The sequence below is a fragment of the Rutilus rutilus genome (genome assembly GCF_951802725.1).
Source record: "Rutilus rutilus genome assembly, chromosome: 9".
Classification (NCBI taxonomy): Eukaryota; Metazoa; Chordata; class Actinopteri; order Cypriniformes; family Leuciscidae; genus Rutilus; species Rutilus rutilus.
In genome coordinates, this window is record NC_140223.1 from 17,682,710 (window position 1) to 17,708,979 (window position 26,270).

A 26,270-nucleotide genomic window follows, 5' to 3' on the forward strand; every position below is an offset into this window, starting at 1 on the left:
TTTCAGCTGATTGGTGGGCCCTGCTCTCGAACGTCAACTCAGTGCCGCCGCCCACACGGTCACCATGGCGAAGGGAATAAACACTTTGAGATTAGTAGTGGTGGTAGTAGTCAATGGTAGTAGTGCTTGGTCCAATTTAAAGCTAACGTTAGTTCAAACAAAAGCAAAAATGTCATTATTTACTCACCCTCATGTTGTTCTAAACCTGTATGACTTTCTCTCTCCCGTGGAACACAAAAGATGTTAAGAATGATCTATACACAGCTTATATAGACTATTAAAGTCCCCATGAAACCAAAATGTAAGTTTTTTTGGCCTTTAGTATAAATATGTTAGCCTTACTGTTATCTATAAGCTAGTGTGCTCCAAACCAATGACAAACTTCGCATTTAGAAGATATAAGCATTAAAAACTTACAGTCTCTCACTTCCACCAATATGGATCAATCTGCACTTCAGCTTCTCAGATTTTGTTCAATTAAATGCTCTCTAGAATCTGAAGCATCCAGCCCCCTACATTATAAATAGATGCTGAAGCTGCAGCTGAAATCGGTCATTTGTTCACGCGATCATTTACAATTTTCTACATGGTGAATGACACATAATCCACTTTATAGGGGACAGGAAACAATTCAGACAGTGTGAATATGCTTTCCATTGGAGCGAATAAAGTCTGGTTTCATGCTAGCGTCACACGAAACGCCGCAGCACGCATAATAATGCCTTATTCTGCATGGCTATATTCTAAACCCCCAAATACCAAATAAATTATTTATATTTTATCATATTTAATACCACTAATATAAATTAGAAAAGCCTATTGCAAAATTACTAAAATGACAACTGAAAATATACAATAAAACTGATTCAAAGTATTAAGAAATATTATATTACACAAAATAACACTGTAATGACCGCCAGTAAAAGTTTATTTTCCCTAATCCTTTAAGCCATTCAACTCACAAACATACAGTAGATACATTAGTGTGCACATATGTTGGTAAATCAATGGAATAAAACACTCAAATCTGATTCAGAATAATAATGCATTAATGGTGTGACTGTGTGCAACTCAACTCGAAGTATGTAAGTCTTCATTACAATAACAGGCTTAATGCATCCATTAGATAAATGGCTCGCTGGAATTCACATCCCTTTGACACTTAACAGCCTTTTACGCACCCCTAACAAATGAACTTAAACTGAAGATTAAGAACTGCTAATGTACAACATTTAATGTAAATTGAGAGAGACACAATTTTTAAACTACACTCAGCACATAACATCCGAACAAAGAGAGGAAAATAAATGTAAAAATTACAAATAGTGTACTGTCAAACTGATTGGAGTAAATTTCACTTGGTAAACATTGTCTTCAGTGGTAAATTTAAGATTTTTCATCTTCACACTTCTTACCTGTCAGTCACAGTTCAAGTGGCATTACCTTAATGGTAGTAAAACTGGAATATTAATAATGCATACATATATATATATATATATAAAAAAAAAACACTAATATCAATAGCATGTCCTGTGTGGGCACAGAACATCAAATATTGATACTGTAAAGGGGAATTCTCTGGAGAAAAACAGTGCTTCATTCTGCTTTAATGTTTGATTATGGGGTCACAGGTAAAGGCATTAAGAGTGTTAAAGGCATGGTACAACCTTCATATATATAAACTTCATCTTTCTTCGATCAAACAACAACCTTTAAATTACTTCTACAACCATTAGGGATCTGATTATTACATTATACGTTCCACTTCAGTATAAGTTATACACATATAAGTCTATATTAAATCTCTGACTATCTGACTGACTCTTTTTGATTATAAAATGATAAAGATCCTGTTTTATTGATGAGTATATGTAATATGTACAGTGCTGGTCAGAATTATTTGCCCCCTTGGTAAATATGATCAAAGATGCCTGTAAAAAATAAATCTGCATTGTTAATCCTTTTGATATTTTATTTGAAAAAAAATCTAAGCTTTTATTGAAGTAAAAGAATTTAAAGTGGGGGGGGGGGGAGGGGGGAGGGGGGGGGGGGGGAGATCACATTATGAAAGAAATGTTTTTCACACGTTGGGAACAATTATTTGCCCCCTTTTATTAAATACTTTTTGCAGCCTCCTTTTTCCAAGATAACAGCTCTGAGTCTTCTCCTATAATGCCTGATGAGTTTGGAGAACACCTGACAAGAGATCAGAGACCATTCCTCCATTCAGAATCTCTCCAGATCCTTCAGATTCCCAGATCCATGTTGGTGGCTCTTCAGTTCAGCCCACTCATCTTCTATAGGGTTCAGGTCAGGGACTGGGATGGCCATGGCAAATGCTTGGTTTTGTGGATCTCACTGTCCTGTTGGAAGATCCAAACATGGTTCTAAGATTTCTAGAACAGGCTGTCAGGTTTTGATTCTTTATCTTGTTTGGTATTCAATCGAATCCATGATGCCATGTCTCTGAACAAGATGTCCAGGACCTCTGGCAGAAAACAACAAAAATGGGTCACTGAGCATCAAACCAAGCATCTGCCATGGCCATCCCAGTCCCTGACCTGAACCCTATGGAAAATGAGTGGAAAGAGAAGCACCAACATGGATCTGGGAATCTGAAGGATCTGGAGAGATTCTGTATGGAGGAATGGTCTCTGATCTCTTGTCAGGTGTTCTCCAAACTCGTCAGGCATTATAGGAGAAGACTCAGAGCTGGTATCTTGGAAAAAGGAGGTTGCAAAAAGTATTTAATAAAAGGGGGCAAATAATTGTTCCCAACGTGTTTTGGAGAAAAACATTTATTTCATAATGTGATTTTCCCCCCACTTTCAATTCTTTTACTTCAATGAAAGGTTAGATTTTTGATTAACATAGATAGATTAACAATGCAGATTTATTTTTTACAGCCATCTATGATAATATTTACCAAGGGGGCAAATAATTCTGACCAGCACTGTATGTCTGAAACCTGAAATGTTTAATGAGAAAAAGCCTTCGACATTCTCTCACATCTTTTTATACACTTTTATATTATCAGTACATAATAGAAAATGTAATCTACTAACCTAAGAATTGGCAATACGTGTCAGTGTAAAAGCACACTGACAGTTACGCCGAAATGATCTCAGTGCTTTTCCATTCAGTCCATCCTTCGAGTCATGCTATCATGTGAAATAAAATTGCAACAAACTAAGTTTTTGCTAGTTTTAGTTGCTAAACATGGGGGATTTTGTTGAATTAAGTTTGACTAGAAAAAATTGGTTTATGCACCGATTTGATCAAAGTACCAGGTATAAATAAATAATTTGCTGGTTTCATATACTGTCTCTCACAATAAAACGTACCACTTTCGGCATCGGAAACAGTCTTGCAGTGCACATTTCAACGCACATTTTAGTCAAGCTGCAGTATAATTAAAGGAATAGATCACAAAGAAATTAAAATTCTGTCATGATTAACACTCCCTCATGTCGTTCCAAACCTGTATGACTTTCTTTCTTGTGCAGGAACACAAAAGGAGATATTTTGAAGAATGTTGGTAACCAAAACAGTTTTGATTTACCATTGACTTCTCAAAATAACTTATTTTATGTTCCACAGAAGAGAGAAAGTCATACAGGTTTGAAACGTCATTAGTAAATGATTAAAGAATTTTCATTTTTGGGGGAATTATGCCTTTAATTTAACACAGTAGCCCAAATTCCTGGTTATATTATACTGGCCGTATACAGTCTTACGCCATGATTGGTTCGCTACTGATTTCTTTTGTTTTGTCTTTAATAAATAACACCAATCAGTGAAATCATAATAAATACTGTACTTAATAATAATCTTAACAATCTTTGGTGGACTTTTTGTCACTTTACAGATCTAATTATTCTGAAAATAAAAAGTCAAAATCAATGCACTCCATAATATGGACATTAGTGAAATAAAAATAAGCTCTTTTCCCAGCGTATGCTTTGTCTTGGAGGTACAAATTTGAGCGCCCACTTCCAAAACAACAGAGAAAGTACTAACAGAGATTAGACATATAAGGAACAAAATAAATACCACAATTAAATTGTACAGGCATGCGGCTTCGCAATTCTCCTCTGGAATCAATCAGATTGTAAAAAGGCTCAAATGAACTGGATATTTAAACCATTTGTGAATAAGATGTTTCGCAAATATTTCCTCATGTGAATCTAGCACTCCCCATACAGCATATAAGGCCTGAGAGTCTTTAGCGTGTAATTAATGGATGACACAGCAAACGACACACATCAGCACGCGATGATTATCCATGACCATCAGTGCAGTGCAACGTTTTCTTTCAGCTATGCGTGATTGTCTTAAGATCTGTAAAAAGCACATCCTGCCAGAGCCCTTCACTGTGCTCTATTTAAAAATAAACGGGCCTTTGAAAATACAGGGGTGCTCGTGAAGTCTAAAGACAAAAATGAAACCTTAATAACAGCAACAAAACCAGAGGTGCACACGAGTCAGGGTGTTTCTTATGACCGCGTAGTGACATGACACATGAAGTGCCGCTTGAGTACAACTGAAGCCCCAGCCAGTCCTAGGAGTTTTCCCCTAAAAGACAGTCTCAATCACTCTGTGGAGCTTAGATAGCGCTAGTTCAAAGCAGATTTGGTTATTTAAATATAGCATTCCGTGATCCTGGTGAAAGACATTTATTTCTTTTTGGGAACTACCAGGATCTCATCCCCGTCTTGAATGCTGTAGGAGTGCAAGGCCAGTGCGCTGTACTTCAACTCATCGGGGCCGAAGGCAGTGCCCTTGTCGATGTAGTAAAGGCGCATTTTGCTGGTGGGCAGCTGCACCACAGTCTTCAGCTGCTTCTTCAGCTCCGCGACAGTCTGGTCCAAACGGATGTTCACCTGCTCCACTTTGTCTTCATAGCGCACCTCCACCTTGGCGTGGCAACGCGGTCGCAGGTCTATCTCAGCCAGGGGAGCCAGTTTCCCATATTTGGTCACCAAACAGTGATATCTTCAAAACAAAATGCAAATACATAATCTGTATTCAGCTTTCCACTATATGGTCAAGCCAAAATAATACCCATTTCAGTTTTTTATTTGAGTGTAATTACATCTGAAAATAAAGAGTAGTCGAATAAAATACCTCTATTGTTAATTTTAACCTCAAATATTAAAGTAATGTACCAAATGAGAGGGTACCCTGTATAGTTTGTATAGTTGCATGTAGTATAGCATTATTTGGGAGAGCATTCTTTTTTTCCTTAAGAAAATCAAACTAACGGTATAGGCAGATATCATTCTGAATAATCGGCTATCGGTATCGGCTGACAGATTTAGTATTGGTGCATATTCTTTACTAAAACCTTAAACCTTGCACCAACCATAGTACCCTAACACAATCAAAATGTACTGTAGAGTTTCAGAATAAAAAATACTTTAAAAACTGAGGAAAAACAAACTGCTGATCAATGTAGTACGATCTGTATGCCTTATCTCTAGGTGGCAATAGTGAAGCTTAAAAAAAGCAAGGAAAGTGAAGTAGAAGATTGATCGGTACTGACATCAGCGATTCGAGAGGGATGTGCTATTGCCGATTTTTATTGTAGGGGTGTAACTTGTTATAGAGGGCGTAATTTGTTAGTCTGCAGTACTGGGTGAAGTCGGACAGACTTGCAATGGTTTGTTTTGCCATTTTTGACTGAGCTGTGATATTAGACACAATGACACTGAGACACACCAAAGCCTCGTGACCAGCACAGTGAATTAATCACTCCCGGACCCTCCCCTCTCACACACAGGCCTACACTGGTGGACTCACTCCCTACTCGGTTTTCAACATAAATTAAAAAACATCTAAATTTGCAGGTCGCAATGAAAAAAATGCTTGCACCCTATTAGCAAAATGAGACCATCTGGTCGCAGTCTGGAGCCCTGATATTAGAATGATGGATGATACTGAAAGATCATGTGACGCTGAAGTCTGGAGTAATGGCTGCTGAAAATTCAGCTTTGCCATCACAAATGCATTTTTAATCAAATAAACGCAGCCTTGGTGAACATAGACTTTTTTTCAAAAACATGAAACAAATCATAACCTTAAACCTTTGATCAAAAAAGTACATAAAGATACTTTTAAAAATGAGGTTAGGTTAGTAGGTGACTAGTCAGCCATCCTGACCCATCCATACTATACACTACAGCATTCATGTCTGAAATTTACCTATGAGGCAGCTCCTCCTCTGAATAATCCAAGTGATAACGGATGAAGAATCTCTCAGCGTCCTCTCTCTCGCCATCCGTCACAACACTCCCGTTTAGGTTGGTCACTGACGGCAGCCTGCGGACGAGTGCAATGAGATCATCTCATCAACATTTCTAGAGCATAACTATCAGTTTCTAATGTAATGAAGCTAAAGAGATCATTCACCCAAAAATGGTAATTCTGTCATTATTTACTCTATCATCATGACATTCAGACTGTTTTGAAGTTCTTTCTTCTGTGGAACATAAGATACAATATTTTGGGTAATATCTCTGTTTTCATTTCTTTTTTTTTCGTCAATACAATGGAAGTCAATTGTCATTGAACTGTTTGGTTACTAACATTCTTCAAAATATATTTTATTTTGTGTTCCACAGAAGAAACAAAGTCATACAGGTTTGGAATGACATTTTGGGTGAACTAACCCTGTTATACACACTGGACTTACTGGGCTATCATTAGACTGCGACGCTCCATGCTCGTGTAAGGCTGCAGTAGAGGAATGCCTTGCAACCTCACCTCCTCCAGTTTGGGCAGAAAGTTTAGCTTCTCAATGTCCTCCCATTGCTTAAGTCCTGACTCACACAAAGTTATAAGAAAAAAGTTTATGTTATAAGAAAAAAGTTTTCATGGAGTTTATGTAATTACACTGTAATAAAATAGTAATAATGCTAAATTAAGCAATTAATCACATGGTATGATCATTTAGACCCTTCCAGCATACGTTAAGACATTTTTCAACACTGTCACAAACAAAATGATACCAGAGTTGTGCAGATTGATGCTTCGTAGGTTAGGGAAGAGCCGCTGAAGGATTTCTCCCGAGTCATGAATGGAGCTCAGGTTGTTGTTGGCCATGACCAAAGTGTCCAGTGCAGGGAACATGGAGCCAAATTTTCTTACTTCGTTCCACTCATGGAGGTTGTTGTCTGTGATGTGGAGCAGACGCAGTGTGGGGCAGGGCATGGCAGCCGGTGTCACAGTGGTGTACTCATTAAGGCACAGGAACAGCTCCTCAAGCCTGGACAAAACCAATCGATATTGATGGAGAGCTCTCATACCAGAGATACCTTCGTTAAATATCATGGATCAGATGATATTTGGGATAAGCAATCTTGTTTTTTCCCTAAATGTTAAATGACATTTCATTAGGTCAGGTGTGAAACATATGAAGCAAATATCTGTTTGTGCATGTATATGATCTGAAAAGTTACAAAGCTCATAGTCTTCCACAAAGTGATTTATTCTAACAGAGAACGCTGAACCAGACCTGCCTAAAATACAACGATCCAGATATAACTTCTTGAAACGTCCACATCACAAAGTAAAATATTAGCATAATACCAGCCAAAGGCATAAGCAAAGAAAGAATGCGAGGTTTCAATGAAGTGTTGTTGGCATGTCGCGGAAACACTGTGTGTTTGGATGCGAAAGCAATACCGCTTTTGCTTTCAGAGGTTAATCTTATTTGTTCCTCAGCATTACAACCCAAATGCCAGCAATTGCCAGCAGCCATATCACCCTGTAGCCCAAGACTGGTTGCCCACTGAAGCTAAGCAGGGGTGAGCCTGGTCAGTACCTGGATGGGAGACCTCCTGAGAAAAATCCAGGTTGCTGCTGGAAGAGGTGTTAGTGATGCCAGCAGGGGGTGCTCACCCTGTGGTCTGTGTGGGTCCTAACGCCCCAGTGTAGTGACGGGGACACTATACTGTCAAAGAGCACCGTCCTTCGGATGAGACGTAAAACCGAGGTTCTGACTCTCTGTGGTCATTAAAAAATCCCATGGCATTTCTGGTAAAGAGTAGGGGTGTAACCCCGGTGTCCTGGCCACATTCCACCCACTGGCCCTTACCAATCATGGCCTCCTAATAATCCCCTTATACATTTGAACTGACTCTATCACTCTCTCTCCTCTCCACCTATAGCTGGTGTGTGGTGAGCGCACTGGCGCCATTGTACTGTGGCTGCCGTCGCATCATCCAAGTGGATGCTGCACACTGTTGGTGGTTGAGGAGAGATCCCCTGATATAATTGTAAAGCGCTTACATATGAAAGCGCTATATAAATGCCTCATTCATTCATTCAAATGTTTGCTTGTGCATTTTACAGAGGAAAGCTTCCTGAACCTATGAAAGTACAACGCAGGCTATAAACAAAGACAGACTTACCACTGAGAACCTGCTCAAGTCGTGCTTGCAAAGTTGGTTCCGATCGACCAACTTGATCATCTGTATTTTTTCAGAATCTGACTCGGGCTCGAACTTATATGGTAACGACGACATTATTATTAACAGTGTTTACTGTTTACAAATGCTTTAGAAGTCTTGGAATCTGAAGCTTGCAATTATGGTAAGGGGTGTTACATTTCCACACGCTTGAGGTGTGTGGCCAATCACAATGCACTGGGTCAGCAAGTACTCTGAGCTTTGCGTCAGGAGGTGCTTTGTAGAAATCAGGATGTTTGAGTCAGACTGGGAATAGAAGAGCTGCAATAATGTACAGTATGGGAAATATATATATATTTTAAAGCATATTAACCTATTCTATTATACCCAATAATCAAAATATGCAAGTTTTGTTCACAGGATTGCATGTATACAGCCATTAAAATACTCTTTATGTAAAAAAGATATAAAATCAATACCATAATGTCTCAAAAATCTCAAACTAGCATACACCAGGGTTCCTCAAATCCGGTCCGATCGGCAGAGCTTGGTTCCAACCCTAATCAAACACATCTTCAGTGTTACTAGAAAATTGCAGATAGGTGAGTTTGATCAGAGTATGACATAAACTCTGCAGGACAGTGGCCCTCCAGGGCTGGATTTGAGGAACCCTGCTATACACCACATACACCTTCACTATCTGTTATACAGGATGCCAGTCTATTTTCTTTTCAATTATGCAGAAACATTACGAGTTCAAAGTGACTCACTCAGGCATTTCTTGTGTGAAAGTGTGCACCGTGTCCCAGGACACTTGGGTATTGTTAAGAACGAAGCGACGGATGCCAGAAAAGGCCTTAGCGCAGCCTGGATCTAAGACTGCGTCATTCAGCTTATTAGAGCTGAGGTTCAAGAACGCCAGGTTTGGGATGTTAGAAACAATCTTGCGGATCTGGAACAGATTAAAAGGTTAAAACAAGTGTAAAAATCATTTAACCATTCTCATGTCATTTTTAAACCTGTTATGCTATGTTTTTTTTTAGTGGACACAACAGTTAAAATATCTAAAGAATCGTTATATATAAAAAACATATACACGACACTTCAAGTTCAAGATTTTTTTTTTTTTAAAGAAAGCTAGGATGCCTTAAATTGATCAAAAGTGACAGTAAAGACATTTATAATGTTACAAAAATGTATAATGATACAAAAATTCACAATATTACTTTTAAACTTTAACTGTAATTTTGATCAAATAAATTCATTAAAGAATCCTGATTTTTTTTTTTATCACTATTTCCACAAAGATATTATGCAGCAAAAATGAAGAGCATTCAAATCATTTAATACACAGCTATCAGTGGATTATCCTACTTATACCATGGTCATTTGCCAGCATCGACAACTTAAAGCTGTTATTGATGTTTGCAGTGCAATATTTGACCGGAAGGCTAAAAATAATGGTTATTTTCACCAGCTATGACTCATTAGATCTAGCATTCTGCACGCTTTGAATTAGACACAGACATAAAGTAGTGCATAAGATTACATTTATTTCAATTAATGAAGTATAGCATTTATTTGAATTCATTATTCATTATAGAGAGAGATGCCTGTGTGAATTACCTGTGTCTGTTCAGCGTCTCTCTCTTTAAACAACGAATCTGTTAGTTTCATTACTTCAAAAGCAGTGATGTTATGTTATGTGCAGCACGCTCTACAAGTGACGCATGCGTGTGTGTGCTTCAATGAAAACAGCGCAGTTAATATAGAACGGTGATTAAATGGACTTGGAACTACCTGTGCATTAATAGTTTTACTGCACACCTTCCAGCCAAACAGAATCGAGTATTCAGACAGACCATGGTATAAAGAACAATGTTAATGATGAATGTTTATTGTTGGGTGAACTATCCCTTTAAATCTTTTAAAACAAAATTGGCCATTTGAATCTGTATTATTATACAGTACAATGAGGAAACAAATCAGAAACAATGAGCTCCCCAGATGAACTGACTTACCTCATCCCAGTCTTGGAGCTTGTTGTGGGACAGATCAAGTTCAACAACATGAGCACAGAAGGCAGCGATCTCTCCCTCCTCTCCTGCATGACTGATTCCACTGCCATTCAAAACCAGAACACTGGGCAGGTTCAGACGGTCTGAAGGCAGATTGACCACACAATTAATGAACTATGAAACACAGCAACAGCAACAGCAGCCAAAGTAAACACTAAAAATCACCTAGGAAGGAACCTTACATAACTTTTTAATTAACCCAAGCCTCACCTTTCATAGGTGATCCCTGTGGTCCAGATGGCACAACCACGACTCCCATGCCTGGACCCCGACGGCAAGGAAAGTTCTCCGGGCTGTACTTCTCACTGATCGCCTGCATAAAGGTGCGGCCTTCCATCTCAGAAGCTTCCATTGCACTGTCCCTCGCCACGCACCTTATGCAGCTGTGGATACACAATTATCAAAATGTGTGTATTGTTTTCCCAATTCGAAATAGTTCCTAGTTCAATGTGCAGAGATAGGCAATCCATTTGTAGGTTAATTTCATAAAACGGTGGTTTCAAAATGGTGATTGAGGAGTCCTTACATGTCAACTTCTATCTCAACCAATGGCGTGAGTTTTAAGTGGGACTACCCGTTTGTTTAAATGACCCTGAACTAGCCTTGCGTTGCAATGAAATGTTCAAATTATCGGATATTTGAAGAGACTAATAGACCTTGCCATATAGACATGAGAATCTCTACAAGGGCAATATGTCATTATTTCCTGACTGTTTTGATTTTTGTTATTGCATGTTTGTTGAACCACATGACTTCCATTTGGCAGATAAATTTTTTTTAAATATTAAAGGGATAGTTTACCTAACAATAAATCCTGTCATCAATTAGGCTACTCACCCTCAAGTTGTTCCAAACCTGTATGAATTAAAGCAGTTTTGTCAATATATAACATATAGCAGCAATATAAATCTGCCAACTCAAATAGTGCAACAAAAATATATTAACAACACTGATATAGCTTTTTTTATTTTAGTTATGTGCTGTTGGCATTTTTATTGGTTTAATTTTCATTTATTTATATATTTTATATAGCTTTAATTATTTTTTATTTCAGTTTTAGTCATTTTAGAGCTTATTTATTTCAGTTAGTTGCAACATTTCTCATTTTTAAGTTTAAGTAAAATATTAATCTAATATTTTTATTTCAGCTTTATTTCAATTATCTTTTTTTAAAACAATTTTAGTTTCAGATAAAAATAACAACACTGTGCCAAACTACTAAAGGTTTTCTTTTCATCCTCCTGACATTTATGCCCACAACATCCCCACCCCCATACAAATATACAAAAATAAAAAAACACATTCATCGCAGAAGCTCATCACACTGCATGTGTGAATTGCATTTATTGTCCTATTTATGAAAAATTCATAAATAGGACAATAATGGGTGTTATGCCTTGACCCATGTGTCAGACAACCTCAAGCGGTTCAGTTAAACATATAGTCAGAAACTGCAGTCCTCTGGGTTAGAAATTCCATTTTTAACCAGAGCTGGCCTAGATTTAACCATCTGCTGGCTAAATAAATCATGTTCTTTGCTGACATGAAACCAGCAGCTTTACTGAGCACGGCAATACTTGCTTATAACACAAAATATGTTAATCCACTGATGACTAAACATGTCTGGTGAATATGTTTTTCCTAAATTAACCAGTACAAATATGAGAAGCCTGAGTTTTTAAGAGGTCTCACCTGCTATGCGATTTATCCTCACAGGTCCACAGTCCACAGTTACAGCAGCGCCATAAAATAATGTTTACTTTTACTACAAAAAGTTATTCATCCATTGAGTGTCAAGGTTCAGTGGATAAACGTGGATGCACACCAGCAGAGAGACTGCTCAGCGTCCTCCACAATTTTCAGGGATAACAGCACTCTGTAGAAAGAAGACACCAGGTCAGCAAGAAGGACAGACAACCGATTCACCTTCAGTTGTAACTACACTAATCTGACTCAGCCAGAGTTTCGGTTTAAGTCAACACACTCAATACGCATCTGAAAAACCTCACGATAGTTACAACTCACTTACTAGTTTACAGACTTCTTAAGGAAAATAAATGACAAAGAGACCAAAACCATGTAAGCATTCTTTAGACAGATGTGCATATAATGATGCTAAAAGAACAATAGCTGACTTGTGAAACAAAAAAGTTGCCAAGACAATACAGTGCCAGAAGCAGTTTCCTTAAAGTCTAGCGTCTGAGTGTCAAATTACAAGAACAAGAGCTGTTTAAAAATAAATAAAAAATGGGCCTAACTCCTATTTTACAGCATGTTGCACATTTAAAACAGATGAAAAAACAAACTATAATGTCCAAATGATATCAAGTATGGAGCGTAGTTATAGAGCAGAAGTTCTAAACATATGGCTGAAATTAAAGAATAAAATCGTTGATAAAATGAGTTATGAGTTACATAATTAGATAGGCTATGTATTAAATTATGTAAGCATCTGCAATCAATTTGTAACGTACAGAATGACTCTACCTTAATTTTAATATAACTGTGCAATGCAGTTCTTGCCTTACAAAATTAACATCTTATATCCATAAAAACAAAACATTCTAGTTTACTAGTTCACTTTACTAGTTTCTGTTTTCTTTTTGCATAAATGCACAAATTGGTCACGCAATTTCTATCAAAACATGCAGTAAGAATTCTGGAAGGCTCTTTGTGTTATTGACACGTAGTATTATCTATCTACACACAGACAGACAGACACACAGACAGACAGACAGACACACACACACACACACACACACACCACCAAACAACTACTAATATTTCACTTCAATCTACCCAACACTGTCCAAAACCACATTCATTTTGCATTCTATCCTGCATTCCTACATTTTCAAACCATCACATGACAATAACGCAATGGCAAAGTTATAAAGGTGGGTCACCTTCATCTGTGATTTAATAAGAGCACAGGTTATTTATAATTGATAATTATCAAAGATGAATCTAACTTGAGCTTCTGCATGACAATACATATATCAAATCTGATAGCACCACTCCCCAAACCAGACCACTAAAATGTTAAATGACTCGAAAAGAGAATGTCAACCCCAGTGACTGACCATACTTCTGCTAATATGTAGCTAGCTTGAACCGAAAACATCCCTCCATCATTACAAAGTGTCTTACATTGAATGAGCAGCTCCTCGAAGAGATTTGGGAAAAGGCGCTGTAATTCCCACCGACTCCTAACGGTCAGTTCATCCACGTCATTTCACTTGAAATCCCGCACTTTGAACGCCAGGCTGTTACAAGTCGCTCTTGTTATTGTTGATAAATCTGTCACGCTGACCCTATTGTCACGGAAGTGACGTCAGTCCAGCTGGGCGCTCGTGACTGCACCGTTCAGTTGTGTACTAATACTTCAGCGCCCTCTCTCGCGGAGCGGAGAACAGCGGACAATATTTACCGCAATTTACTACATTCAGTTTGTAAATGTATAGGCTGAGTAGTGTTCATGTGTTATTTTACAATATGTAGAAAAGGGTAAATTAATTATGCAAATAAGATGTTCAGAAAAGGTGACTCGGCCATGAATCATGGGTTGTTTGAGGGTCTGCTTTACCATCACGTATCATGGCATGACACCAACAGAAGCTTCTTTGAGAACAGAAGTGGTGATTCAGGGACTGATCAATGCGTCCACCTAGCGGTTGGAAAACTTCTTACAGGTGCTGGTTTGCATTGCATAGCAACTAAAACGGTTGCATTATTGTTAACTAAAACTTCTACAAATAGCTTTCAGTAATTGAAATAAAGCTGAAATAAATTTAAATATAAAAATCTGATAAATAAAAAAAACTTAAACGAAAACTAGAAATGTTGTCTTGGCAATTACCTGAAATAACTTTATGCACTAAAATTATAACTTAAAACTAATTTGAGATAAATACATTACATAAAAAATAATAAAATGAAATAATGAATCCTTTAAAATAACTCAAACCAAAACAAAAAATATTACTGATATTGATTTCTCTCAAAAAAAAGTTTACTTCACTCCAGCATGACTTATTTTATTAGCATATATGAGGTCATGCACATGAATATATTAAATAATACAAGGATGTTAATTGTATTACAAAAGACATCTGATGGGCAAATGCCACTTTTACTGGACTTCGCATAATGATCATCTTATTTGCTCTTTTCATAAAGTAATAGAGAATAGATATACAGTAATCAAAGCATTTATATTAACTATAAAGATAGTGTTATTGCATGTTAACAACAAGAATAATATTTCTCTAAAATGATAAAGCCTATACGAACAAAAGCTAAGCCTATGCCTACATCTCATATGTCTTATTAATGTGCCTTTTAATGATAAAACAAAAATGATAAGACCTAAACGTGTATAAAATAAATGGGAACCTATAAGCCAATAAGAAAATTAAAGCAAATTATATATATACAGTTATATATTAAATTTGTGTGATGACATCTGTTGCTTCTTCTGCATTAGTCCTCAAGGCACAGTGATTTAAGTACTCTGCTTCAGCCCGTTCGCCTGGAAACAAGATTTAAATATACTGCAAAGGTGTGAAGACGTAAGTGTATAAATAAATAAGCACTGAGTAATTTAGTCTTACTGGTCTGGTAGTAGTCATAGACTTTTATAACTGCTGGCTTGAGGTTTTTGACTGAGAAGGTCTGTTTAATACGTAGTGTTAGGCTGAAGCCAATGTTCTTTTGAACCTGTAAAAAAATATAAAACACATTAATCAGTCATTAATTAAATTAGATTTATCAATGCTATGATATGGCACAATTTATTTATTTTGTGAGAATAATTATTTATCTGTAATATAGTAGGATTTAAAATGGATTTAACAGTTAATTGTCATTTACATCATAATGGTTGTCATTACATATTCCCACCTCTTGTAGATATACGATGACATGATCGTCTTTGGATTCAACACGATGTTCTGTCTTTAACTGTGGAAAACATTATTTTTTTTTTAGCACAGACTAAAATATTCAGTAAAAATTTGGGGACTCACTCTCATAGACGCTGGCTTAAAGTGCCTTACCTCGTCCAGGGAAGAGGGTTCTACTTGAAAACCTGACAAGAGTTTCATATCTACAATGACCATGTTTGAACTCTCTTCCGTCCCATTATATCTAATAAGAAAAAGAAAAAAAAAGGTATAATATAGTAATGCAATAACGAAGTAAAGAATTAAACCGTAACACTGAATGTGTGAATCACAATCTGTCCTTACACAACTCTTATTTCGACATCCAAAATTTGTCCTGTCGTTTTGTTACATTCTCCCATTGTCTCAGCAAAGACGAGTAATGCATTATATTCCTTGGGAGTGGGAATATTGTAGAAAAGAGACATCTACAAGAAAGTCACATAACGTTAGAACATCTCTTTAAGCCATAATCTGTTTATAAAGTGTCTTTAATCTGTTTTCACATTGGTTTGGTTTTCTGTCCTTCCCTAACCTGCACAGACACACAGGTTGAGCCCTTCACTTCAATGCTGTATTTGGCTGGAACGGTCTGCAGCTGCTTCTCCTGGTACAGTAACTTGTTGTCCTGATTGACATCGAAGAGGTGAGTGTCTCCTGCTGACTGTACAGTCACTGTGCTGGAGCCGTCAGAGCTGAACACTTTGGTGGCGTACAAAGACAGAGCCTGAAGAGCCACCACTGTGTCCTGGGAAATAAATGTGTTCAGTAATGTCACTTTTACTCATTCACACCGCTAATAATGTGTTTGATTGGAGTAGTTTGAGTAACCTGTGTGGAGGAGAATCCTCCATAGGCATTCTGCTGCTTCACAAGCCAGCTGACAATCCTGTTAGCATAGCCCAGATCAGCTGTAGTGACTGAATCTGCAGAGAGAACAGCTAGCAGCACATATGAGCTGATCTCCACTGCCAGAGAATCAGAGTCATCAGCAGATGCAGACTGAGACCAGTGGAGATGAGACCCTTGAGGACAAAAGACACACATGTAACTCAATGAGCATGAAAAATAGTAATCGTAAAAATAGTAGTCATAAAAGACAACAGAAACAAACCTCTTACCGTCTGAAATAGCAACATCCTCCAGTTTCTTGAAAAGCTGCTGTCGAGTGTCCGTGTCATTAGCCAGACTGAAAGTGTAGGTGAGCAGAGCAGTGGTGTAAATGTTTTTGACATCCTCAATGACGGACCTCAAGCATGACAAACCTTTACTGACGACAGGATCCTGTGACAAAAACAGAGAAACAGACACTGTGAGTGTCATTTTTCTACGAGTTTATACTGTGTTTCCTGAAGATGAACTTACTGTGATTGGAGTTTCCAGTTCAAGCAATGATGCAGTAATGTAGGCAGTCATGGTCACATAATCATTCACTCCACCCTGGAATATATGAGAAATGAAGGATAAATAAAGCAACACACTCAAACTAGGCTCCTAAAGGAAAGTTTATCTAGACAAACTTTGATGTTGGCTTGAGAAAGTCTAATGGCCGGTTTCACAGACAAGCTTTAAGCTAGTCCCAGACTAAAATGCAAGGTTGAGCTGTCTTCACTGAAAAAAAAACTTGCGTTGACAATGACATATCTTAAAGTCCCCCTGTGCTGAAAAACAAGCTTTTAACGTTGTTTATATGTCTGTGTGGGTTTTTTAAATGCTTTAAGACAGACCATGTGCAAATGCATAAGTCAACACCAATGCTGAGTATTTTCTACTTAAAACTGCAGTGAACCAGACAGTCTCAAAAACAAGGTTTGAAATCGTTGGTGTAATTTGCATATTCATAGAACTAAATGAGGCAAGGGTATAGTTACATTCAAGCTATTTTAAGGCATGACAAATGTCATTTTGGTGATCAAGGGTGAGTTTTAAGAGATAAAATGTTGACTACAGGGGGACTTTAAAATATTACACTCCATTGTTTTGTCTCAAGATGCACACCAGTAATGTTTTTTAAGGCACGTTTAAAAAAGGTACTTAATTACCCTAATTTAACTAAGGCCTAATCCTGGCTTAATCTAAAACTGTCTGTGAAACCAGGCATAAATGTGGTTTTTTTTTTTAAAGCTTAAACATTTACAGGTCTAAGATTCCAGGTTTTCTAGATAGTAACTAGACCATTTCTAGGTGGCTCCCAGCTAACAATTTTTGGTTCCCATAACGTTAGTTTTTGGTACCCAGAACATTCTCAGAATGTTAGTTTATGGTTCCCAGAACGTTATTTTTTATGGTAACCACCCAGCAACGTTCTGGGAACGTTATTTTATTGTTACATAAAAATAAAACCAAAAAAGAACGTTCCCCTAACGTAAGTATTTGGTTCCCCAAAAAATAACATTAGGGGAACGTTCTGTGTTAACTGGGCTGCTATGGTGTTCTAGATAGAAAGAGAGATAGAGAGTTATAGATAGACAGAAGTTGACAGACCTTCATTCTATTGTTGAACAAGCTTCCCTGTTGCATAAAACAGCCGTCTGAATCCCGTCTGCTTATTAACCAATTCTTTGCACCCTGAATAATTACTGGATCAATAAATATGTATTTCTGTGCTCTGCCAAAAGACCTCAGCACAAAAGCAGTCAACCTGGTGGTGTGGAAGATATAATAATAATAAAAAAATGTCATCAGGTGTTTCATCCATCATAAATTTCAAAACAAATTATTTGAACCGAGAGACACATTTTTAAATGGGTTTATTGTAGATTACCTTGATATTTCTGTTTAACAAAAGTGATATTGAAAATATATTTACCATGTATTTCCATCACCATAACCAAATGTGGTGTATGATCCATCAAAATGCTTGTAGTTCATTTGTCTCTGGTATCCTGTTTAGTGTGATAATGGTTAACACTTCAACAGTTTGTTTGGGTTGATTCAATGTGTCTGATTACTCAATTTTACTGAATGCCATTCAGGTGTGTTGAAAAATGTATAATTTGGCAGTATTTTCTCAGTATTTTCTTGACATGATTTATGTCTCTCACCGCTCTTCAGGAAGCCTGTGGCTCTCTCTCGGATGGCTGAGGTGAGCTGCTCTGTGTTCTCCAGATACTGCAGAATGTAAATATTGGGAGAAAGAACGGCCATGTTTTGCTCTCCACAGCCGTACGGCATCCGTAATAATCCATCAAGGTTCTTCAGAGCACGACCCAATATGTCTCCTACCAGAGAATGTGATTCAGTGTACAAAACAAAACAGTATTGCAGTGAAGGTATGATTTCAAATTTACCAAGCACTGAAACAGTAGATCTTGCTGATCCCTCTATCATATTTTTGGGAAATGCCAGCTCTACTTCCTTCAAGAGATTTTGCCCTGTAGATTGAGGCACAAAACAAAACAATAAAGCTGGAAATAAATAATCCATTAAATAAAAAATAAAATAATTAAATAAATAATCCATAAAGCTGGAAGCAGATTTAAAGTTAATCTAAATCTTTTTTTAAAAACCATGTGCACGGCATAAATGTGCACAGCCATTACCTTTGGGGCAAAGCAGCCAGCTGTGGCTTTTAGTTATTTCGATTCCTTCAGCCTGGGAGATACAGGTTAATGTTAGCACAATAGCTTTTTATGATGTTTGGCTGTAGTGTAACATGTGAAGGTAGAGTTTTAGATATAATATTGTAACAAGCAATAATGCAACATATTTGCATAATTTGTTTCTACCCACATTTACACGCAAGCTTCGTGTGACCGTGTCAATGCGTCCTCTCTCTGGGACGCTCACAATCTCATTGTCACACACAGTCTGGGACGCCTCTGCCTCTGCACTGACTGTTATATTCAAGACTCCTACAACACAAGACATGTACGTGAAGATACAACAGACACAAACACAGAGAAACAATGACTCAGACTGGAAAACTCACCAAGAACAGAAGGAGTGAGGATCCATTTAAAGGTTTTTCTTCCATTAGCACATAGACAGGATGAATACTGATCATCAGAGGAGGCTTTGAGAGTGTAGTCTGAGGACGGAGCTGGAGTCACTTTAACCTGTCAATCAACCACACATGATTAGAGGCATATTTGATATGATTTGATTAGACTGAGTCTGAAATCTCACCATGATGCACTTGGACAGATAGTTGAAGACAGTGGCCTTCAGCTCAAAGATCTCCCCACGGATGATGGAGTAAGGCAGAGAGAGCTCCAGGAAGAAGGGCTGGAAAACTGTCAGCTGAGCAGGAGGAGCGAGACCCAGACCTTCAGAGGACAGACAGAAGACCTCCGTCTCCCAAGAGGTGATGGTGTCAGGAACCGTGACAGGAACCTGAGCTGATCCAGAGTCCCTGAAGAGAAATCAGCATTTATTGTCACAGAATTTACCTCAAGAGTGCCAATCATATTTGCAAGGGGGCAGGCAGCGCCTATATAGCACTTTTCATTCACTTACCCAACTTCAACAAGTTCCCAAATCCATGTTTCTGGGAAGAATGTGCGAATTGTTTCTACGGACAGGAGAGGCATGTTTTGAGTTCCTGTAAATGAGGATCCTCCAAGTCCAATTTGATTAACTACACACAAACAAAAAGAAGGAAAACCTGAATCACCCCATATTGTACTGTAAAATAACAATTCTAATAATATTAATAACTAATAACTTTTTCAAACTCAAAGCTTCTAATCTGTTGACAACCAATTTATAAACTATTCTCATTACAAATGTGGGAGGATGGTTGGTGCATGTTGACACATTTGCCTTCAAATGCATGTCTTTAGCAGCATAATCTCACAACACTTGCAGAGATAGAGTTTGTGTGGAGCAGCATTCACTGCAAGCCAAGTCACTCTGAGACACTGAAGACACCGGATTATAGGCTGCACGTGTGTAAATGAAAACAGTGCCATGCAGCGAGCCAGACTATATATTTAAGAAATAGATTGGTGCAGGGAATTGATGTTAAAACCTGGAAGATTAATTTCACTAGTGGTTCCCTTGAGATTTTCCTATGGGCTTTTATATGAGATTTTTCTGTGGCAAACATACGTTGGCGATACTTGGATGTTTTGCTCTACAGCGTACACATAACTGTTACACATACTCGCACCCCAAACATTCTTATTTACTTCTCGTTTTCGATATAGGTGTGTGTAATTTACACTGTAGAATAAAACGTCCATTTATAGTCAACTTATGTTTACCACATTTAGGAAATTCTCGAGAGAACCACTGCCAAATTATAATGGCAAGTATTTTGCAATTTCACTAATTGTTTAAGGCAATTTCGAGATTCATGTGGGTCATACTTACATCCCTGACCTCCTACTCCAGCAGCTCCTAATACTCCAGAAGCTCCTTCAGGACCCAGACCTCCAGCTCTAAAAGAACCTCCACCTGCTACTGGAGGATATCCTGGGTCAACACCCATCCCTGGCTGTAAACCAGCGTAACCATAGCCTGGAATTCAGCAGGAGATTTACTATCTCAGTTTATTTTTAGAACAAGTTCATGGTGTATAGGCTACATATATATAGAGAGAAAATAAACAGGCGTCTCACCGCCGCCAGACACTCTCCTATAAAATGCATCTCTGAATTGAATACAAGATGGCATTTTAAGAATCAAATTTGTGGCCACCTTCAATCCCATGTTCTTGTCCAGATGACAATGCAAAAAGGCAAGAAACAAAGTCAGTACCTTAAAAAGTGTTTTGTCCCAAAACATTAATCACAATAAACCTTTCAAATCACACACAAACATAAAACCCAAACACTTATAAATACTTACAGAGAAAGTCTCATAGACAGCATTTGCTGGGTTAGGCACAGGGAAAGAGTAGGGATGTATACTAGGTCCATATTGAGGGAAATCAACCAGTAAACTTCTTATGGATCTGATTTTCAAGCATTCTTCTTGATCTTCAGGCTCAAAGTGAAATAACCTGGGAGGCAACATGCTGGAAACCTGTAGAAGAATGGCATGAATACAGTAATTTTTAAAATTGTCATTGAAGAAGTTGAAGACCGGTCTGAGATGGATATTACTTTGTCAGCGTCCAGGCGTTTATGTTTCTCCAGGATCAGGACGCTCTGATCTACAGCACTGATGCCGCACAGTGAACCAGGTTGAGCTGATAGCTGGAGAGTGTTTTCTTCTCCTGGAACAGCAGTAGTAGGAGAAAACTGCAGGGACACCTGTGAAATGCAGTGCAATCTTTCATTTCAAAACAAAAGTATTTCAACCGAAATTCACTAATTACTATCACTAATTATTACACTTCTGATATGGCATTCAGTGGTGTCATATTTCCTAATATTCGTCATCATCCATGGCAATGCTGTATATAATATTCAAACTAAGTAAACACAAACAACATTCATTTTAAATATGTATATAATTGCTTACTATATAGTGTTTAATAAAACAAATCAGACTCAATGTAATTTCTTTTACTTGATAATAAACAAATAATTGACCATCAGTATTAATATTACTGTAAGATTATTGCAGTGTTTGTCTTGTTGCCATTGTTTCATACACTGTACTAGCAGAAAATAATATGCAGATACAATTACAGAGGTATTTCAACATTTCATGCATATATATATTTCTTTGGTGAGTAGCTGTGCAATAAGTGTGATGATGTACAGGTGACTGTTTATTATAATCAAATAATCCCAGAGAGTGTACATTATCTCTTACACATATGCAATCACCATATTGTTATTATTGTTATTGTAATCACCATATTGTTAGCGAGCTTGTTTGCATATTGTTAGTTACCTTGTTTGCAATACATTTCTCAATTTGAAATGTTCTGGAAACAGCTAGTACAATCTCACTGGGCAGCACACAGTAAGCAAGAAACTCTATATTATGACCCATCTGTTTGCGAACAAAAAGTTTGAACATCACTTCTCCCTTCACCACTCCATCAGAGCCTTTTACTTCCACGTTCTCATACCCATGGTTGATTATCTCTTCTCTGGATAAAACCTGACAAAGAAAGAAAAAAGAACAGTGAATAAAATAACTGCATGGGGAAAAAAATATGTGCAGTGTTTTGCTTCATCTCTGCACCCACCAGGTAGACTATGGTAACATAACCACTTTCAACAGTCTCTCCAGCAATAGTGTACTGGACGGTTACTGGAATCTCCATATCACACTTCAGGGGTTCTTCTAAAGCCTTTATAGCCAGTTTACTAATTTTTTGGGGGCTTTCTTTGGGTTTTAAATGCAGAGTTTTGAGCACAAAGTCAAAACTGAATGGAGGTCCAAACTGATTGGTTGGTAAAGCATGTGCCTGTGATGAGCAGATCAAAGAACACACGGTCAGAGAAACCAGCTGCAACTGGCTAAAACGCAGACATAATCGACTGTGATACCCAATTACCAGTGCAAATCCTTAAACGTAGCATTTATTCTTAAATTCATGTACAGGTGTTTTTGAATGGAAACATCTGCAAAGCGGCACAGAACTAACATACACACGCATAGAAATAAAAAGCTCACCGATATGCTAATAGGTGCTCTTAAATAGGCCTTATCAATGGTGAAATTGGCCAGACCATTGATGTCTGTGATGAGTAATTGAGAATGCTGAAAATAGGTGTAACGAACATAAATCGTTAAGTTAGAAACTGGGGTCCCATGGGAGAACTCAGCTTTAACCTGGAGGAAAAACAGAAATTCATCAAGGACATACAGTACAGTAGTCAAAGCAAACACAGATAAAGATTACTGAATGAAAAACATAAGCAAAGTTAAAATGATGATAGTCAAAATCTTTAGGAACAATAATAACGAATTCCATGGCACCATCACAAATTGATAATGTATATGCTGGGAAACCATTTAAATTGTATAAAATAATATTAATAATAGCATGGTTATGCACGTGCATATTCACCCATAACAACAACCACCCATTTTGTAAAATACAATCAGCATGTTAAATTAGAATTAGATTGAATTGAATAGTGTACCTTTGCCTGTATGACTGAACCGGCCTCAAAGAACTCTGGCAGGTCAATAAATTTTAAGCTACCGAGATTATAGGACAACAACACTCTTTCAGTCCTTTCCATTGAAATTTCTGAGAAACATAAAAAAGGTGAAATCTTTCGCACAACCCATCAAGTAAGCACAATTATATTATGTTTTGTAAGCATATTGGCCAGATTTGTTTTCATGTTTGTTACAGTACTAACCTGTCCCCTCCTCAGTTACTGATCCAGTGAACTCAAGAAACTGTGGCATGAAACTTTCTGAATTTTTGACAAAGACTGCCATGGGGAACTTCTCAGAGACACACCGAGCCTCAAGCTAGAAACAAATAATTATTTTATTCAGAAATAATTAATAGCTTATTTTTTATTAAATAGAACATTTAGTCATACTTACCACTGCTGACCTATAAAGACAGATTGGAGTCCTATAAGGAACTAAATAAAAATTGATTGATTGCATTTGGGAACTGCAGAGTCTCATCTTCACACGACCCACAACAGGCTGTCCATGGGTGTATCTGGTAAGCATACTGAAAGTTAACCAATCTTTCTGCTTAATGTGTTCATGTTTATTGTCCACATAAGGTGTTCAAATGACCTCACCTCCCACATACTCGCAGGTTTACTTCCTCTATATTCGCTTTCACTGTCTTTGGATTTTCTAATATCACTTCGAATTTCGGTAGAACTGAACCACAAAGGAAGATGTGATGTTTTTTGGCAAAGGAAGAACAAAGAAAACAAAAGATAAACAAGAAACATTTCCTTAAAAAATTGAGGTTCTTTATTGGCATCTACATTTTCATGAAGAGCCTTTAACCTATCCATTAAAACTTTCCATTGCACAAAAGGTTCTTTATAGTGGAAAAAGTTTCTTTAGATTATTAAATTGTTCTTCACACTCTCTTTTAACTCTTTCTCCGCCAGTGTTTTTGACCCCCAGAATATTTTGTTGTATGAATATCTGCACATGCAAATGGGAACCCAAAATGCTTATAGCACTGCTGTGAAAAACCTTTCTGGAACCTTTATTTTTAAGGGCACACTTTAAAAAAGGATGGTACTACTCACCGTACTCTTTAACCTGAAAATATTCATTGAATGTTCCTTTGCTAGTCTCAACAGACAGCTCATATGAACCGACAGAAGCCTCTGGATTCAGCACATGGGAAAGTTGGAGAATCTTGCCATGGGTGGATGTGGCATTAATCCATTGATTGATTCTATTCCTTTGATTGTCCTGTTTTTTTATGAGAAAGCATTGGCATAGCAATGACAGTAATATTTATCCACCAAAAAATGTGTTATTGAAAGGGGGAAAACAAGAAATTAAGTTTACCTGCACTGCTATGAGTTTGTACTGTGGATGTAAACAGATAACGCTGGTTAGAAAGAATTGGATTTGAACCTACAGCTGTTTACTCTGAGGTATAAGTCCACATTTCAAATATATTTGTCTAAACATTCATGTGTGTACACATGACCAAAAAAGTCGTCTGAACGCTGAACCAAGGTCGTGCCTTCTTTACTCACGATTACAATTCTGATATAAAATTTTGAATGCAAAAATTTAATTGCAACCTACTGTTTCATCAACTGGTTTTAAGTTTTGGTCCACTGTGAAAATCCTGAGTTGGACTGTAAAATTGAGGAAGACATAAAACATATTAAGATCTTAGAGAGGTTAGCGAACACTGCAGCTGAATATTGAGCGAAAATACCTGTTTGTCCAGGATTGTATATTTGTTTATCTGTCCGAATGATTGTTATTGGATTATAGGATGCAAATCGGACTTTTCTTTTTTCAATCAGATGAGTGTTTTTCCCTTGAACTTCCACTTGGATCACTTGCACTGAATTAGTTTCAGGAGCCTGATGAACACATGCAGTTGCATTACAAATCTTTACTAGAGAGCAATTATTTCGTAGATATTAAACATGGAATTATTCTTTAATTATTATTATTTTTTCATATTCTATATTACAAATGAAAAAAAATATTGTTGACATTCATGGTGTCCTATGGTGCTCAGATTTGTTTTATATTAACAAATACGATTTTTAAATCAAAACCATGGATATGCTGTTTTTAACAACTTAATGACAGGCCTGAAAGTCAATGCAGCGGTGGATTTCCTTCTCAGTACTCTCTTGTAGAAGGGTTCTGTTCTGGTTATTGTCAACCAGAGAAATGGTCATCTGCAGATTTTCTTCTGGTTTTTGAAGGCTCACACATAGTTTAGCCTCCGAGCCTGTACGTATCATGCTTGGAAATGTAACCATGAACAACCTGCAAGAAGAAAAAGTATGTGCTAGATAACCCCCTCTTTTAATGCATCAAGGGGCAAACTAATGATTACATTACTCTGAGATATAAGAGTATACACACACACATGAAAGGACATTCAAATACAGACTACATAAAAAAGGTTAAACACTTACGGCTCAGAAGTTCCTTGACAGAGACAAAGCAATAAAACGCAAGTTATTAATATTCCTCTTTTGAGTGACGCAAGAAAAAAAGCCATCATAAAGGGATGTGTAGACTGTTTAAGCATCAAGCATTGTATATTCTAAACCTTTTCCAAATACAGTTTTTGTTTGACTGGACATGACCTTGGTGATGATTAACTGTTCAGTATGAGGCATGGACTGTTGGATTAATTATTAAACAACAACAACAACTGTTACAATTCAAAATTGTATTTTATAATTTATCATATAGATCATATAGTTCATTTAAATACGTTTGTCTATTTATTTCAATAGCTTTAGCATTGTTTTTTTTCTAAATTATTTTGTTTTGTGATATATTTAATG

At 37.2% G+C, this 26,270-nt stretch overlaps 2 protein-coding genes across 2 annotated transcripts; both read right to left on the reverse strand.

Annotated features, from left to right (window-relative positions):
* Window positions 1-3,145: 3,145 nt before the first annotated feature.
* On the reverse strand, window positions 3,146-13,819 carry tbcela (tubulin folding cofactor E-like a). Its single transcript, XM_084418982.1, has 9 exons — window positions 13,640-13,819; window positions 12,182-12,365; window positions 10,700-10,872; window positions 10,433-10,572; window positions 9,182-9,363; window positions 7,011-7,267; window positions 6,695-6,821; window positions 6,205-6,321; window positions 3,146-4,995 (listed from the first exon to the last, which is right to left on the reverse strand). Exons 3-9 carry the CDS (start codon window positions 10,839-10,841, stop codon window positions 4,677-4,679), a joined length of 1,284 nt encoding a protein of 427 aa, XP_084275108.1. The 5' UTR covers window positions 10,842-10,872; window positions 12,182-12,365; window positions 13,640-13,819; the 3' UTR covers window positions 3,146-4,676.
* Window positions 13,820-14,510: 691 nt separating this feature from the next.
* a2m2b (alpha-2-macroglobulin 2, member b) lies at window positions 14,511-26,052 on the reverse strand. Its single transcript, XM_084418957.1, has 35 exons — window positions 25,893-26,052; window positions 25,560-25,740; window positions 25,172-25,322; window positions 25,036-25,088; window positions 24,790-24,810; window positions 24,522-24,690; window positions 24,054-24,138; window positions 23,845-23,968; window positions 23,652-23,766; window positions 23,427-23,536; window positions 22,954-23,112; window positions 22,523-22,744; window positions 22,222-22,434; window positions 21,483-21,632; window positions 21,226-21,402; window positions 20,997-21,090; window positions 20,749-20,895; window positions 19,891-20,011; window positions 19,561-19,786; window positions 19,364-19,490; window positions 19,165-19,286; window positions 18,975-19,026; window positions 18,723-18,806; window positions 18,477-18,653; window positions 18,242-18,317; window positions 17,917-18,073; window positions 16,798-16,872; window positions 16,554-16,716; window positions 16,264-16,457; window positions 15,968-16,180; window positions 15,739-15,860; window positions 15,547-15,637; window positions 15,392-15,451; window positions 15,103-15,208; window positions 14,511-15,020 (listed from the first exon to the last, which is right to left on the reverse strand). The coding sequence occupies exons 1-35, from the start codon at window positions 26,006-26,008 to the stop codon at window positions 14,935-14,937; spliced, it is 4,539 nt and encodes a 1,512-aa protein (XP_084275083.1). The 5' UTR covers window positions 26,009-26,052; the 3' UTR covers window positions 14,511-14,934.
* Between the last annotated feature and the right edge of the window lie 218 nt (window positions 26,053-26,270).

Bases quoted from the DNA above. Each gene is read 5' to 3' on its own strand.
- tbcela (XM_084418982.1), bottom strand. From the start codon at position 10,841: ATGGAAGCTTCTGAGATGGAAGGCCGCACCTTTATGCAGGCGATCAGT. The intron at 7,268-9,181 runs GTGAGTCACTTT...GGTTTTGTCCAG, and splicing joins TTCACACAAGAAATGCCTGA to GCTTGAGGAGCTGTTCCTGT. The intron at 4,996-6,204 runs GTAAATTTCAGA...TTTGTTTTGAAG, and splicing joins GAGGAGGAGCTGCCTCATAG to ATATCACTGTTTGGTGACCA.
- a2m2b (XM_084418957.1), bottom strand. From the start codon at position 26,008: ATGCTTAAACAGTCTACACATCCCTTTATGATGGCTTTTTTTCTTGCG. The intron at 23,969-24,053 runs GTGAGGTCATTT...TATGCTTACCAG, and splicing joins AACCTGCGAGTATGTGGGAG to ATACACCCATGGACAGCCTG. The intron at 23,767-23,844 runs GTAAGTATGACT...ATTTGTTTCTAG, and splicing joins GTCTTTATAGGTCAGCAGTG to CTTGAGGCTCGGTGTGTCTC.